Here is a 16,182-nt window from a genome sequence, read left to right on the forward strand (position 1 = left end):
AATCAATTGGAGTTGACTTAGTTGTCTAACCTGGTCCCTTATATTTCTGACCTTGTGTCTATGTTAAAAACAATTGTTATTATTATTATTATTATATTATTATTATTATATTATTATTATTATTATTATTTAGATTGTGCTCCTTTTATGTATTGTTTGACTTTGAACAATAAAAACTGTTGATTGACAACTAAGTTGACTCCTAATTAGAATCTTGTAAGACCAGAAATTGGTGACCTATTAAACAAAGAGGTGTCATCATCAGAGCACACTCAGTGCAATTAATTGGCTCACTTATATTGTTGTTTTTAATTATGTAAAATTATTTCTTCATAATTTGCAGATCTTCCTTTGTTCGTCTTCGACATCTCTTCACAAACACCTGGGTACACAGTACATCCATACCTGTCGACAAAGATGAAGATAAACCTATCATGAACAAGGTAATTATTTTCTCCAATATATAATTAAAAATTTAAAACTTAATTACACCATTTCACCATTGACATTCTGTGTTTTCTTATCAGCTTCAGCTTTATAGTTGTGATCAAGCTAATCTTGAACACTATCTTCAAGATACTTTTGTTTTTATGGAAACATTGAAATATTTTAAAAATATTTTTTTAACATAGATGGTCAGTGTCTTTGTCATCATCATTATTGTCTTCATTTCACTTGGGAACATTGTAATGTTCCCAAGTCACTCCCACAACATTCAATACTGTGAGGTGATACAATTTTATACTTGCCTTCCATAGCCACTCTCTCTACTTTCAATCTATTCTAGAGTTCTGCTTGATTTGTGGATAAATGTATATAACAGGAAAAGGTGGAGTATTGTATAGTTCTAATGGTTTTGTTACAAATGTTATATATATTTGACAAACCAAGTGTTTATCTCAGTGTTTCATATTCTTAGTGGCAGGACTGTTAGTAGAAGTTGTTTACAACAAAGAAGCCAGTATTTCTTTATTTCATTATTATATTTGGTTTTCAAGATTCTTGATGTGAAATGAAACAGATAGATAGAACTGGGTTAGAGAAGGCATGCCATTGAGGAAGTGACAATGACAACAAAAAGACTTTGATAAACTTATCTGTTTGATTAATTGACGGAATGATTACTCAAATAATCTATTAATTCTTTGGTTAAATGGTTGAGCAATTGATAAAGAAATAAGTGAAATAGAACCAGTGTGTGTATCTGGTTATTATTGAAGTACCTTGGATCGCAGGACGGCCTGCTGTGCATACCTTGGATTGTGGGGTGACCTGCTGTGCTTGAGGAGACCTATTGAGTCAAGTACGTCAACATCAAAATAAATATCAAATGGAAATTGTAGTCGTGATACCCGTACTGGTGGCACATAAAAAAGCACCAACCGATCATGGCCATTGCCAATCTTCTCTGGCCCCTGTGCCGGTGGCACGTAAAAAGCACCCACTACACTCACAGAGTGGTTGGCGTTAGGAAGGGCATCCAGCTGTAGAAACACTGCCAGATCAGACTGGAGCCTGGTGCAGCCTCCTGGCTTCCCAGACCCCGGTTGAACTGTCCAACCCATGCTAGCATGGAAAACGGACATTAAACGAGAATGATGATGATGATGATGAATGACCCTCCTGAGATACAACATAGTATTTCTTTGTTGAATGATTAGTCATGACAGTATTTGATAACTTGTGGTGGTCAATCCAGTCATGGTTTTGATTTTCTTCCCAAAAAACCATCAGTAGTAGCAGCAATGTTATTTACTATTCCTAATGATTGTAAATATGAAAGCAATAATAAATCATATTGGAGTAAAGAACTTTAATTTTTTCCTATTGCCACCATTGGTAGCATCTGTTTCTGAATATTTTACTTTTATACTATTTCCACAGCTGCCCCCATGACCTTTACATTGTTACTATCACATCAAAAATAACCATCAGCACCAGATTAAACTGCCATCAATACTGACCATCATTCCTCTTGTCACCACTATTATTAATATCATTTTTAACCGTCACATCTACCATGCCCATTCACAACCATTAGTGAATTTGTCATTTGCCATTCTCTTAGGTTGGTTGTGCTTCCATTAAAGAAGACAAAGAAGCCTTTGCAATAGTTCCAGTTTCACCCCAAGAAGTTCGTGATTTAGATTTTGCCAATGATGCCAGTAAAGTTCTATCCAATATTGCAATGAAGCTGGAATCTGGTTCAATAACTCAGAATCAAAGAAGGTTTGTTCTAATACTTGTAGCCTTACATTTTATTATATCATAATGTTAATTTCCTATATCATAAACATTAAAGTGATATAATTGTGAATATAATTGGGAAAATTTTCTTCAGATCAAATCTTTTTACGTCTCTTATAATAATGCCATACTTAACTATTTTATCTGTTTATATTATGAACAAGTTAACCTAGTTCAGTCTTCAACTAAGCGCAGCATCCATGGAAAGTTACAAACTTTAACACTTTCATTACTGTATTTATTTTGAGATGCTCTGTGTTTCTTTTAATTACTTTAACTATAACAAAGAATTTAGTAAAATAACTCAGTTATCATTAAGTTAATGTTAGGAACATAAATTGTGACTAAGGTTTGGTGGAAGATTTTAATTCAAAACTTATGAAAACAAGACATTTGTACTACAGAGCCAGAGCCGATTTCAGCCGGGTTGGTAACGAAAGGGTTAAGGGTGATAACTTTCAAAAATATATTGCTTATTAATGCTCTCTGATCTCCTGCTGTTAGCTGCCCAGCTAAGAGTGATAACATTCACTTTGTAAATATAAATCCTTTTTATCTGAGCTAACACTCTTGCTCCATTTCACTTGGGCCTTACATGACTTTATCAGAGCCCACTTTGTTGCAAGCATTTGGAACAGATATTCTGTAAACGGATGAACCATGAACTGAGATTTCATCATCTCTTTACCTCACAAGCTTTAAAAGCTTTGTAAAAGAAAATGGTTATGGATGTTGTTGTTCTTTCTCTGACTAAACCAGATAAAAAAAAAGGCATTATCTTTTGTGCATGTATGCATGCATGCGCCATTCCGTCAACAAAATTCAAAATCCAGAGCAATTATTTTTAATAGAATCAAATTACAAGAAAATTTATAAGAAAATATTTTCTTGAAAATAAGAATGTTCCTCTCTTGTGATAGGACTGTCACCCAACTTCTGTCAGACTTGCTATATTTTCTGGCCAACCAAGAGAACACTGGTGCGGACCCTCTAGAGCTAGAAGTATCTAAACCAGATCGTGAAAGACAAAAACTGCTCAGAGAGCAAAATATTTTAAAACAAGTGAGTAATATTTTGCCAACTTTTCATGTGTCTGATTTCTTGTTTTGTTTGTTTTTTTAAATTAGTTTGCATACAATAGGCATGTGGTAAGTGGCTGTGTGGTAAGTAGTTGCTTACGAACCACATGGTTCTTTTTTCAGTCCCAAGTGTCTTCTACTATAGCCTCAGGCCAACCAAAACCTTGTGAGTGGATTTGGTGGACGGAAACTGAAAGAAACCTATCGTATATATGTGTATATATATATATATATATATATATATAATAATAAATATTAGGGAATATATCCAAATTTACAGGGAAAAAAATCAGATTTAGGATTAAATCCAATTTTATAGTAAAATATTATAAAATATTATTTGAGACAAAACCACTATTTTGCAAAACAAACAAGGAAAGACTTAATCAATACATAAAATTTAATAAATAGTCAAAAAAAACCGCCACTACAATCGTTTCTTGTCTTGATCGACAATCTTCAGGTGGACTTCCAATCTAAAAAATCAAAATTATAAAATATAAAAATAATACTTTTAAATAATTAAAGTATAAATGAAAAAATATAAGTATATAATCCATATATAACCTATATATAATCCATATCGAAAATATAGACTAATTACCACGAATTCCCTAAAAAACCATGATAAAACAAAACTCTTAAAACATATAACGATAAAATCTCCCTTTGCTAAACTCTATAACAAACCTATAAAGTAAACCCCCTAACCTAAACATTCACACACAAATACACACACGTAAACCACAGACTCACGACTTATACACATACCTATACTAACTTATAAACCTCAATATACACCAAAACCCACTCCCTCCCCACACAGACAAATTAACACATAAATCCCAAAACCTAAATAACAAACCCATATACACATTCACACACAAAACACACACACTCACACGCAAAACACTCACACACAAAAGATACATATACTCCCTCACATATACGCCTATACATACTCACTAAACTCTACATATACAACAATACTTACACACCCACAAAAACATTATATACATTTATGAGCTTTAACTCACCTTAACATCTCTAACAAACAACTTGCAGTAACCCAATCCCATTCTCTATGCCTACCTCACTACTACACTATTCCATTCACATTCCAAGCAACGCTAGTCCACCACCCGGTTATTCACGTGGCAAAACGAACACCACTCAAAAATTATGAATGAAACAATGTAAAAAAATAACCAACACCTAAAATAGACAAAATACCACGAATTACCTAAAAAAACCATGATAAACCAAAACTCATAAAAGCATATAACGATAAAATCTCCCTTTACTAAACCCTATAACAAACTTATATAGCAATCCCCCTAACCTAAACATTCACACACAAAAAACCCACACGTAAACCACAGACCCAAGACTTATACACAAACCTATACTAACTTATAAACCTCAATATACACCAAAAACCACTCTAACCCTAACCCTAACCCTAACCCTAACCCTAACCCTAACCCTAACCCTAACCCTAACCCTTTTAGGGAATTCGTGGTAATTAGTCTATATTTTCGATATGGATTATATATAGGTTATATATGGATTATAACTTATATTTTTTCATTTATACTTTAATTATTTAAAAGTATTATTTTTATATTTTATAATTTTGATTTTTTAGATTGGAAGTCCACCTGAAGATTGTCGATCAAGACAAGAAACGATTGTAGTGGCGGTTTTTTTGACTATTTATTAAATTTTATGTATTGATTAAGTCTTTCCTTGTTTGTTTTGCAAAATAGTGGTTTTGTCTCAAATAATATTTTATATATATATATATATTATATATATATATATTATATATATATATATATATATGTGTTTGTGTGTCTGTGTTTGTCCCCCCCCAACATTGCTTGACAACCGATGCTGGTGTGTTTACGTCCCCATAACTTAGCAGTTCGGCAAAAGAGAACGATAGAATAAGTACTAGGCTTACAAGGAATAAGTCCCAGGGTCGATTTGCTCGACTAAAGGCGGTGCTCCAGCATGGCCAGAGTCAAATGACTGAAACAAGTAAAATGAGAAAAGAGAAAGATACAGTAAATATGAATGGCTGGGGAGAGCCATCCAAGATATGTACAGGGGTGCTGTCAGTAAGGTGAAAGTCAGCAATGAGTATACCAACAAACTTAGTGTGCTGGTAGGAGTTCAGCAAGGCTTGGTTCTCAGTCCCCTTTTGTTTATCATCATCATCCAGGTCATAACAGAGGAATTTAAACTTGATTGTCTATGAAATCTTCTCTATACCAAACTTTTGGTATTTTAGCCAATCAGAAGCGAGTATTTTACACATCACCATATTAACCAAAGATGCTGTGCATGCGCACAAGGTGTGTAACCACCGCTTATTCCATAATTGTTTGTTTTCATAACAGACAGTGCCCACATTCAACAAATTGAAAGTACCTAGGCATCTTTAAAGTTTGGAAACAAATGCTGCTATGGAACACACCGTTCCATGGTTGACTTTTATTTTTGTGAATTTAAATGGTGAAGGAGATATGTGAAAGATAATTTATTTTATAAAATCCTAGAGTGTATTGCAAACTTTTGTTCTTGAATTTTTTAAACTAATAAATGTCTGTTTTAAACAATGATTTGACTGTTATTTCTTGCAACTCCTGTTGGTTTGTTTGTAGTTTTTAAATATTTAATTTGCTCATGAATGTTTTAATGTTAACTTTACTCATGTATATTTAATGTTTTGACTGTTATTTCTAGCAACTCCTGTTGGTTTGTTCATAGCTTTTAAATATTTAATTTGCTCATGAGCTTGTTTAATGTTTTGATATGCCAATGATGCCCCTTCCCCCTTTCCCAATGATAGAAGGGGCAGTGAACGTGCTGTTTTCTGATTGGCTGAAAATTCTGAAAATGATCAAACTTTGAACACATGTAACATTTTTGCAAAATTTTTCTGAAATAAATAAATAACAATTTCAGATTTAGTATAAAAAATTACGTCTATATGATACATTAAAAAAATTTTTTAAAGATAATTGTAAACAGTGACATAAACCACAAAGATCCCACTTTCTTCAATACTACTCCCTGTTCAGTTGAGGTGCCTTGTCTTGCATGTTACTTGATGACCCCATTGCTGCTGGTGCCACATAAGAAGCACCTAGTAAACTAGCCAAAGACAGCAAACAGTATATAAATAGAAACAAACTTTGGCCATATTTGCTGCCAACCATTCAGACTTGCTCAAGTGAACCTCATGCTTGGTACTATACTTGGCAAGCATTGAAACAGGAGACTGCATTGGCACTGGACTGATGACTTGTAAAAGGGCTATTAATCTATTCACTACCTCTGAGAATTTCTCAAAACCACTCACAGTGATCATCTTTTGTCAACAAAGTTTCCAAGCATTGTTTGTCAATGAAGGAAGAGAAAGATATATGGAAATATAGGCAACCACAATAATTGACTAGATATTTAGTTCTTTAGTTTGCTTTAGACATAAGACTATGCAGGACAACCAATTTAACCCCCCAAAAAGATTTGAAAATATATAACATAAAGGGCTGTAACGTAACACCACTTGGTATTTAGCCCAGCATTAAATTCATACTGTAAATACAATATCCTAATAATGACAATAATTCTTAATTTGATTAATAAAGCACTTATTTAGACTAAGAGTGTATTTGATATAAACAACCCCGAAATTTAACCGGTATTTATTTACTGACCCAGTGGGAAGAAGTTGACCCAAGTGAGATTTGAACTCAAAACACAAAAAAATGTAACTGAATCCAACACAGTACTGATACTGCCATCTTATGTAATAGCCAGTAATATTTGATATTAATGGCTATTTTGCCTACACAATCTTATCATTTATTAATGTAACAACAGATGAGGCACTAATCACTCAACTTTGGATAGGACAGACAAAGCACCAGACAATAGATGTTCTGTGTCCAAACTCTGAGCCATATATTTAGTAGACTTATTCTTTAACATCCACATGTTTGAACAAAGTAGTAATTAAATTTCACTTTCATTTTATAAACTAATTTTATCCTTCTTTTTTGTTCAAAACTTTTACAGATTTTCAAAATTCTTCAAGCACCATTTAAAGATACTGGTGAAAGACCATTTCTTCGCATGGAAGAACTTGCTGATCAACGCCATTCAAATTACCGATATATCTGTCAGTTATGCTATCGAATTCTCAATCTTTCCCAACAAAGCTATCGAAAAAATCAAGTAAGCCAATCATTGAATTTTCTTTCTTCCTTATGATTGTAATGAAACTAGGAATTTAGAAATTACAAATTAATTACTTTTATATATTTGTTTTGCAAGATTCTTGATGTGAAATCGTGTGTTGAAACAGATATTGTTGTACTTAGGAATGGTCATGTTGCCAGTTTAGCCAATAAAAAAAAATAATAATAATGATAATAATAAGTAGGTATAAACACATGAACAAAATAAACAAAAACAAATTGCATGAATGTGTATAAACAGGAGATACAAATATTACAGGCACTCTCCCCACACACACTAACTAAACATAGACACACATAGGGGTGTACACATGTGCAAATAAAGACACATACAACAGGAATACAAAATACAAAATGGCTGACCGTAAGTAAGGAGAGACACACAAATAAGAAAGAAGAAAGCAAAGGACCACTGATGAGGTCACAGAAGTGTGACTAAAGAACTCTGGCCAAAATAAGATTAAGATTAATGTAAAAAATAAATAAAGCTAAAGCAAATTAACACCAAATATATAGTGCGTGTGTTTTTATTGGCTAAACTGGCAATATGACCATTCCTAAATACAACAAAATTAATTACTGTTTTCAGGCTTCAAAATCTTCAAAACAACTCAATTAAACTATGATAAACCTGTAATCTATAGAAATTGATACCAGTCTGTGGTGGCAACAGTTAGTTCAGAGGAGGGTTCTAACAGAATTTAGTGTGTTAGTTGTTGCATGAAGAAAGAGTGAAGAATGTAATATTTTGAGTCACTGTGTATTGTGAGTAAGTGAGGAAATAATGTTGTTGCATAAAGTGTAAGTCCAGCATATGAACTGAGCAAGATGTGAGAAAATCCAAGAGGATATAATCCATCTGCTGTAACTGAAAACACGTTTTCCCCTTATAACCATTTTCAGCTTATTTTCTTAATGACTGTATAGATTAGAGAGGACTACTTAGTCTTTTGTAGGGAACAGGGTAAACTCTTCAATGTTGGTGCCATGATAAAAATGCACCAAGTACATTCTTATTTCTTTATTTCCCACAAGGGGATAAACATAGAGGGAACAAACAAGGACAGACGAAGGGATTAAGTCGCTTACATCGACCCCAGTGCATAACTGGTACTTAATTTATCGACCCCGAAAGGATGAAAGGCAAAGTCAACCTCGGCGGAATTTGAACTCAGAACATAAAGACACGAAATGCTGGTAAGCATTTTGCCCGGTGTGCTAATGTTTCTGCCAGCTCGCCTACAGAATGCACCAAGTATATTCTGTTGAGTGGTTGACATTTGTATGTAGATGATGCAGAATAAGAGGGACTCTTTTGTCACATCATGAGCATAAATAGCTTTCTAGTGTTGGTACTATGATGAAACACATCTTGTAAAAATGCTTGGTGCTAGGAAGTACATGCAACCCTAGAAACCATGTGGAAAATCAAACATACAATTGAAGAATTGTCTTTTGCTTTGTCTAGGAAAGCAGTTACTCCAAATAGAAACTAACATGAACTGTAATATCTAATCCTGTCTATGTCAGTGTGGAAAATAGATTTAAATGATGATGATGATGATGATAGTGGTGATGGTAGTGATGATGAGGATGATGATATTTCTAATTATGATGTTAATGAAGATAATGATGATTATGATGATGCTATTGATTTTCAGGAATACATTGCCAAACAGTTTCCATTCATGCAAAAACAGATTGGATATGATGTACTTGCTGAAGATACCATCACAGCTCTTCTTCACAATAACAGGAAGCTTTTAGAAGAACACATCACTGAATCAGAAATTGAAACATTTATTGCTTTGGTTCGCAAGAACCGGGAACCAAGGTAAGTTGATTCTCTTTGTTTCTTAATCTGCAGGTATTTCAAATATATGTCATCTACAGCTGACAAAAAGAGATGTAAAATTTTAAAAGGAAATTTTCTTTTAGGATTCAGTTATTTCCAGATTTTTTTTATTTCATCATTCCTTTTATTCAGGTTTGTTAATCTTTGCATATAAAGTGAATCTATGATCTAGGTTTTAGATCACAGTTATGCTGAAATTTTACATAAGAACACATTTTTTTGCCAGAAGGTGATTTTTGTTGATATTTGCTAAAAAAAAAGTTTAGCAATGGTAAAATCGCAGCTTAATAGCTCATTGTGGAAATTGAACTTGATATATAGATGGTTCAAGAAATAACTATGCTAGCCTCACTAAATAAAATGGTAAGTGATCCGAATTTTAAAATTTTGAATCTTCTTCCAGAAAAGTATATAAATCATATAGTACTCAGTTTGAGCAATCTTCTGAATTGCTTTCCCTCAACTGCAACAATTCTGAGTGAATCAATATTGTCAGATATGTAATGAAGATTGGAATGCAGTCATTTTTGATCTATAGGCCAACACCTCATAGAGTTGATTAGCAAATCTTATCTATTTTAACACTTAGCTATCCTTAATTCTTTCATTAATAAAGATATGTTGGATGTGAAGATGCAAAATGTGCAAAATATGGTAGTAAAGTTCAGTTCTCAGATGAAAAATTACCTCTGGACACCAAATTTGGAAATTAATATTATGCCGTCATCCCATTAATACAAATCAAATGTAACATCAAACTAATGAAAGCAGCATTGGGAGGAAAATGGTTAAGTAACTAAGAATAATTTCATGTGACAACAAATGCATTCCTTCATCATGACAATGAGTTAGATTTCATAAATGGTTTATTAATCTGCAGTTTTCTACCATCTTAGTTTCTCTTGCCAACAACAATTTTGCAGTCTTATCTGATATTTTATTTTGTATGAAATATATTGCATTTCACTATTTGTAAATTTTGTTGTATTATCTATGAAGCCATTTATATGAAGATGGTGGTCTTCAGTTTATCAAAGCTGAAATAATCGCATGTGTGTCTATACATGTGAGTGTTCTGACGTATAGTATTGAAACTGGAGATTTTATTATTTTTTATGAAGCATTATACTAGATTACAAATATTGCTTTACACATCACCAAATGATGTTTATATAGATATTATCTTACCTTGTGCTTGTTATGATCTTGAGTATATGTCATTGTCGTGTTCAGTCATATTTCTAAGGCTGTCTATACACAGTCATCCTTATAAATTAACTGCTCCGCCAATACTGTATATCAATGCTGTTGCTAATTCAAAAGTAGGTGTATATATAACACACCATATATCGGATTTTCTTCAATATACTAATACTAAAAGCATGCTGATAGAGCATATCACCACTATATCAAACATTAGTCTTTTCATCAAGAAAACTCAAACAAAAATAGTTCCTATAATGTATGAGTTTACAGATCTTTTCGGTTTGAACGGCAGTTTTTAACATAATTTCTAGGTAACTAAAAAATTATAAACTTCGTATACTGGTAGAATATGTTTATAAAACATCATTTTCTCTTGACTTTATTGAGAAAATTCTATAGTTTGTAAGATATTTGGTCTTTAATTTCTGCAATTTCAACCAATCACTGGCGTCTATTGAGTTAAAAAGCATTCTGTGCCGTATGAATATGTCCCTCGTTTAAGAAACAGATTGGGTTTATTTACATTTGTGAAGAAAAAAAAGATACCCTTCCCCCCACCCCTAACCCTAACCAACCCTAAATCTAAAATAGATTGAAATGCAATAGATCAATACTAGGGTCATAATTATGGGTGACAATTTCATATGACACCGCTAGAAAAAACGCCAAGTTCATCACATTATAAACATTGTGTTAAATACATATTGAAAAAATCATAGAAAAAACAAAATCATCCACAGTATTTTTGTGGATGATTTCATTTCATTAACTGGAAGGAAAGAATGGATACTATTTTTATTGGGACAATGAATCTAGCTGTTAATGAAATGAGAGTTAAAACTTGATAATTGAATCTTAAGAACAAAATAAATTCAAACATCCTTTATTTATTAAATCATATCAGCTTGACAGGAAAAATCTATTTTGTTGTTGTGGCTTAGTTCAGTTGTGCTTTGGCAGACTCCAGCCAATCAGAGCTGGAGGTGTAATAATACAAATAGCATCTTCTGCTCACCAGTATCGTGTGCCTTTTTGGAATGGCTTGAGCAGTTGTGAATTTAATGGCATAGAAGCAACATCACTTTCTTCAACATGTCGCATTTTCTGTGTCCACCACCAACTACACGCAACTCATATGATTAATATTAGCTTCCACTCTGCTTCATATAAATCTCAGTGTATATAGTAAGTCATGTGATTTTTCCTGTCTTGCATATACATACATTTGGTTCCCATTCATATGCAAGATTAATCTTTATTACCACTTTCTAGCACTCATTACATTACTGAATAAATTTCAATGTTTTTGTTTTATAAACTTGCCTTCTCAATATTCGTTATTCATGCCTCTTTAAGAAATCACTGAAATTGGGTTCTTTCTATGAACTGCCTTCTGAAAATGCTAACTACATGCATCATGTTACAATTTGAACATGTTACATATAGGAGACATTCCTTCTGACTGACATTAGTGACTCACATGTAACACTGGTGACCTAGGCGTGATAAGATCTTTCAAATGAATCACCAGGGATGAAGGTATGGTGCTCAACAAAATGTGTAGCTGTTGCTGCTCCGATTTAATGTTGTTCATAGCGAAATAGGCCTCCATCTGCACAAACCAAACTCTTACATCACCACTGAATTCTGATAACATAGTGTGATTCATACCAGCCAAGAAATGTAGCACGTATGAACTGATAAAATGTGGTGAGCATGGTTACTCTCTCTCTCTTTTACTCTTTTACTTGTTTCAGTCATTTGACTGCAGCCATGCTGGAGCACTGCCTTTAATCGAGCAACTCAACCCCGGGACTTATTCTTTTGTAAGCCCAGTACTTATTCTATCGGTCTCTTTTGCCGAACCGCTAAGTAACAGGGACATAAACACACCAGCATCGTTTGTCAAGCAATGCTAGGGGGACAAACACAGACACACAAACACACACATGCATATATATATATACATATATATAACGGGCTTCTTTCAGTTTCCGTCTACCAAATCCACTCACAAGGCTTTGGTCAGCCTGAGGCTATAGTAGAAGACACTTGCCCAAGGTGTCACGCAATGGGACTGAACCCGGAACCATATGGTTGGTAAACAAGCTACTTACCACACAGCAACTCCTGCAAAGAAAAGTGATCATTAATATGGCAATAAAAAGAAATATTAGTCCTCAGTGTGTTTTGTTCTATTTTCCTTTCAAATAATCATAAAACAAATCCAAGATGAAGCAAGATCAAATTTTACACCAATGGTGGCAAGCAGGAAAAATTAAGCTGAAGTGAGGCGAGACATACATGTTGGGTACTTGTGCACATGCGTAAGGTACCATGAGGTTACATGTGAAGAAGAAGGTCAGCAGCCGTATTGAAAACGAAATGCATCTATGTGGTTTAGAAGAAAATAAATTAAGCCATTATGTGAACAATGCCACTAGAGGTTCCTCTTTGAAACAAAAACAATAGACAGCTTTGACACGTTAGCCATGCACAATTTTGGTTAACCTTTGCTCAGCACTGTCCTACAAAAGTATCATTTGCGGGTGAGGACTATTTCCTGAAGAAATATTTCAGTATCAGGTCACCAATGTTACATATAATTCTCTCCAATGGTCTTGCCACACTTAAAAACAAGGATTTATCACATAGCAGAGAACACAAAGACCCATTACATTAAACTAAAATCATCACTGAAATAGTGCTACATGCACAAAATATTAGTAAAACTACACAATTTTAATAATATTCCAAATAAAAAATCAAATCTCTAGCAGGAAGCAGTATTGTTAAATCACTATATTGGGCTAAAAGTTTCACTGCTGATTCCTTTACTTTGAATGTTTACCTTGTATTTCATTTACTCTTTTATGCCAGTTATTTAAAAACTACAGCTGATTAAGTGGAATACGGAAAAAATTTATTGGTGCATGTGTTTGATAAATTAATGATATGGCTCTACCAAAATGTAACAATATCTTTTCAACACACAATTTTTTATTAAATTCCTTACCAAATCTCTACATGAATATTTTACCAGTCTCAGTATGCTGAAAAATACCTTCTCTGTTATCCACAGAAAATAACATGGAATGTAATATTTAATTGATAGGGAAAAGTTCATGAATATAATATTTTTTCTTGCCTGAAGATTGTCTTCATTTAAATTGCCAGAATGCATTTCATATTCTATTAATTTTTCTCCCATTTTAATCCTTAATTGTTTTTATACATTCCAATTTGTGTGTTCATATGAAGATAGTTTAAATGAAAATTGTTTTCCTAAAACATTTAAAGTACATTATCACAGCTGGACTATGTTATCCGATGGCTTCATTTTTCTTATTGATTAAACTGCATGCTGTTAAAATATCTTAAGCCCAAGTTTAAATATAAATTCAAAAACTCAGCAGTCATGCATATATATTAAAGTAGAATATAATTTATATTTCAGATCCAAAAATAATTAGAATTGAAGTTACAGCTGGACAAATTCTTTTTGTTCATTGTTCTCTATTTAATTTGTTAAATTAAATTGATTTCTCTCAGTATTTTTATTGTTTCCATAATTCATATTTTATTATTCGTATTTAAATTTTATGCAGTCCATTAATGTCAGCTGAATAAGGTTGCTTATATATACATATGTGTGTGTTAGAATAAAAAATGTTGGTGCACTGGAAGTATGGAGGTATGAAAGATTCGGTTAAAATATATTCATAAGTTCAGATCAGCATTTTCGTTAGCCTTTCTTTATATGAGGGTTAGCTGCTAAGTTCATAGGCTGACCAAGATACCCCCATAGAATGTGACCAAGTGATGTTTATTTTTCAACATGGTCCCCTTGTGGTCCATATCCTTCTTCCATCATTGTTGCAGTGTGTGGACACCATTAGTAAAGAATCTCATCCTGTTGGTTAAAAAAGTCATCAAGAGCAGATATAAAATCATCATCACTGCAATACTGGTTCCCAACCAAGTATTTTTCCATGTTGAAGAACAAATGGAACCAAATTAGAAGAATAAGGAGGGTGATTAACCAGTTCAAAGCCACATTTATGTACAACAGAAATTGAAACCAAAGATTTCAGTGCTAGAGCACTGTGTTGATGAAACAAGACTCCTTTTGTCAGTTTTCCAGGGCATTTGGTCTTGATAGCCTTTTGTAACTGCCTCAGCAAGTTGGCATAGTATTTTCCACAGTTGGTGCGGCCCTTTTGAAGATAGTTAATAGAAAGAGGTCTTTGTGTCCCAAAACCCGGAGGGCATCACCTTCCCTGCTGATGAATTGACCTTGGTCTTCTTTGGAGTGGGTGAGGAAGAGCATTTCCACTGCATGGATTGTTTCTTTGTCTCTGACTCAAAGTGATCAACCCAATACTCATCCTGACTAAGGAAATGTTCTCGGAAACCAGCTGGATCTGCCTCAAACAATGTCAGATTTTCCCATAATGTAATCAATCTGGTGTGTTTTTGATCAGGTGTCAGAATATGTATTACTCATTAAGCAGAAACCTTCGTCATGCTGAGTTCATTGTGCAGAATATTCTCAGCTTTCTCACAGGATCTGCTAATAGTATTGGCTATTTGATTTAGTGTCAATCACTTGTCATCCATATTACTATGTGGTGAACATGATCCATGTTTTCCTCAGAGGTTTTCCTTGGTTGCAGGATGTCCATACATTGGGTCAGTTTCAGGACTCTCTTTTCTCTTCCTAAATTTAGTTACCCACTTTTGCACTGCTCATAAAACTGAAGTGTCACCTCCTAATATATCTACTGTATCCTGGATATATATATATATAATACATGATTTTTTCACAGCCGTTGCCAGTACCACCTGACTGGCCCTCATGCTGGTGGCACGTAAAAGCACCCACTACACTGTCGGAGTGGTTGGCATTAGGAAGGGCATCCAGCTGTAGAAACTCTGCTATATCAAGATTGGAGCCTGGTGCAGCTATCTGATTTGCCAGTCCTCAATCAAATTGTCCAACCCATGCTAGCATGGAAAGCAGATGTTAAACGATGATGATGATGATATATTTATTTATTTATACTGACACAAGATTTTATTGATATCTTGGACATTCCTAATTTTAGATCAGTCCTTTGGCACAGAAGCAATGCTATCTGTGAGGCTGTGATGCTACAAATGTTTGCAGCTGTTTCTGTTTGAATGAATTTTTATGTTTGAGTTGAGTATCAGAGGTAGAGCTTTTTAAGAAGTTCTGATAGAAATGTTTTGGACTGATATTTATGGGTCTGAATGTTTGGATATAGTTTTTCATGTAATAGTGATTTCAAGCATAATGTGGCAACAAACAGTGTCCCTCATATGTCTAAGTGATCTTTCTTTTTAACCTAGGTTTAGTCATTCACAGAAATTTCTCTGCCTTGTGTTTTATTATTGCAGAGCATTTTGGGACATTTCTGAATGCCCGTTAGACTGCCTCTGAATTATTTGGTATTTTCAAAATATTTTGAGAGAACTTCAGTTTTTATTTATTTATTCATTT

At 33.6% G+C, this 16,182-nt stretch overlaps 1 protein-coding gene across 12 annotated transcripts in view; it reads left to right on the forward strand.

Annotated features, from left to right (window-relative positions):
• Positions 1 to 16,182, forward strand: part of LOC115222534 (inositol 1,4,5-trisphosphate receptor type 1) — a 324,840-nt gene that overhangs the window by 182,135 nt on the left and 126,523 nt on the right. For all 12 annotated transcript variants that reach the window (XM_036500553.1, XM_036500548.1, XM_036500552.1 and 9 more), the window contains 5 exons: positions 344 to 443; positions 2,069 to 2,229; positions 3,168 to 3,309; positions 7,416 to 7,574; positions 9,259 to 9,431. In XM_036500553.1, the coding sequence (XP_036356446.1) occupies positions 344 to 443; positions 2,069 to 2,229; positions 3,168 to 3,309; positions 7,416 to 7,574; positions 9,259 to 9,431 (735 nt within the window). The remainder of the gene's footprint in view (positions 1 to 343; positions 444 to 2,068; positions 2,230 to 3,167; positions 3,310 to 7,415; positions 7,575 to 9,258; positions 9,432 to 16,182) is intronic.

This window comes from Octopus sinensis, linkage group LG2 (assembly GCF_006345805.1).
Source record: "Octopus sinensis linkage group LG2, ASM634580v1, whole genome shotgun sequence".
In the NCBI taxonomy this organism is placed as follows: Eukaryota; Metazoa; Mollusca; class Cephalopoda; order Octopoda; family Octopodidae; genus Octopus; species Octopus sinensis.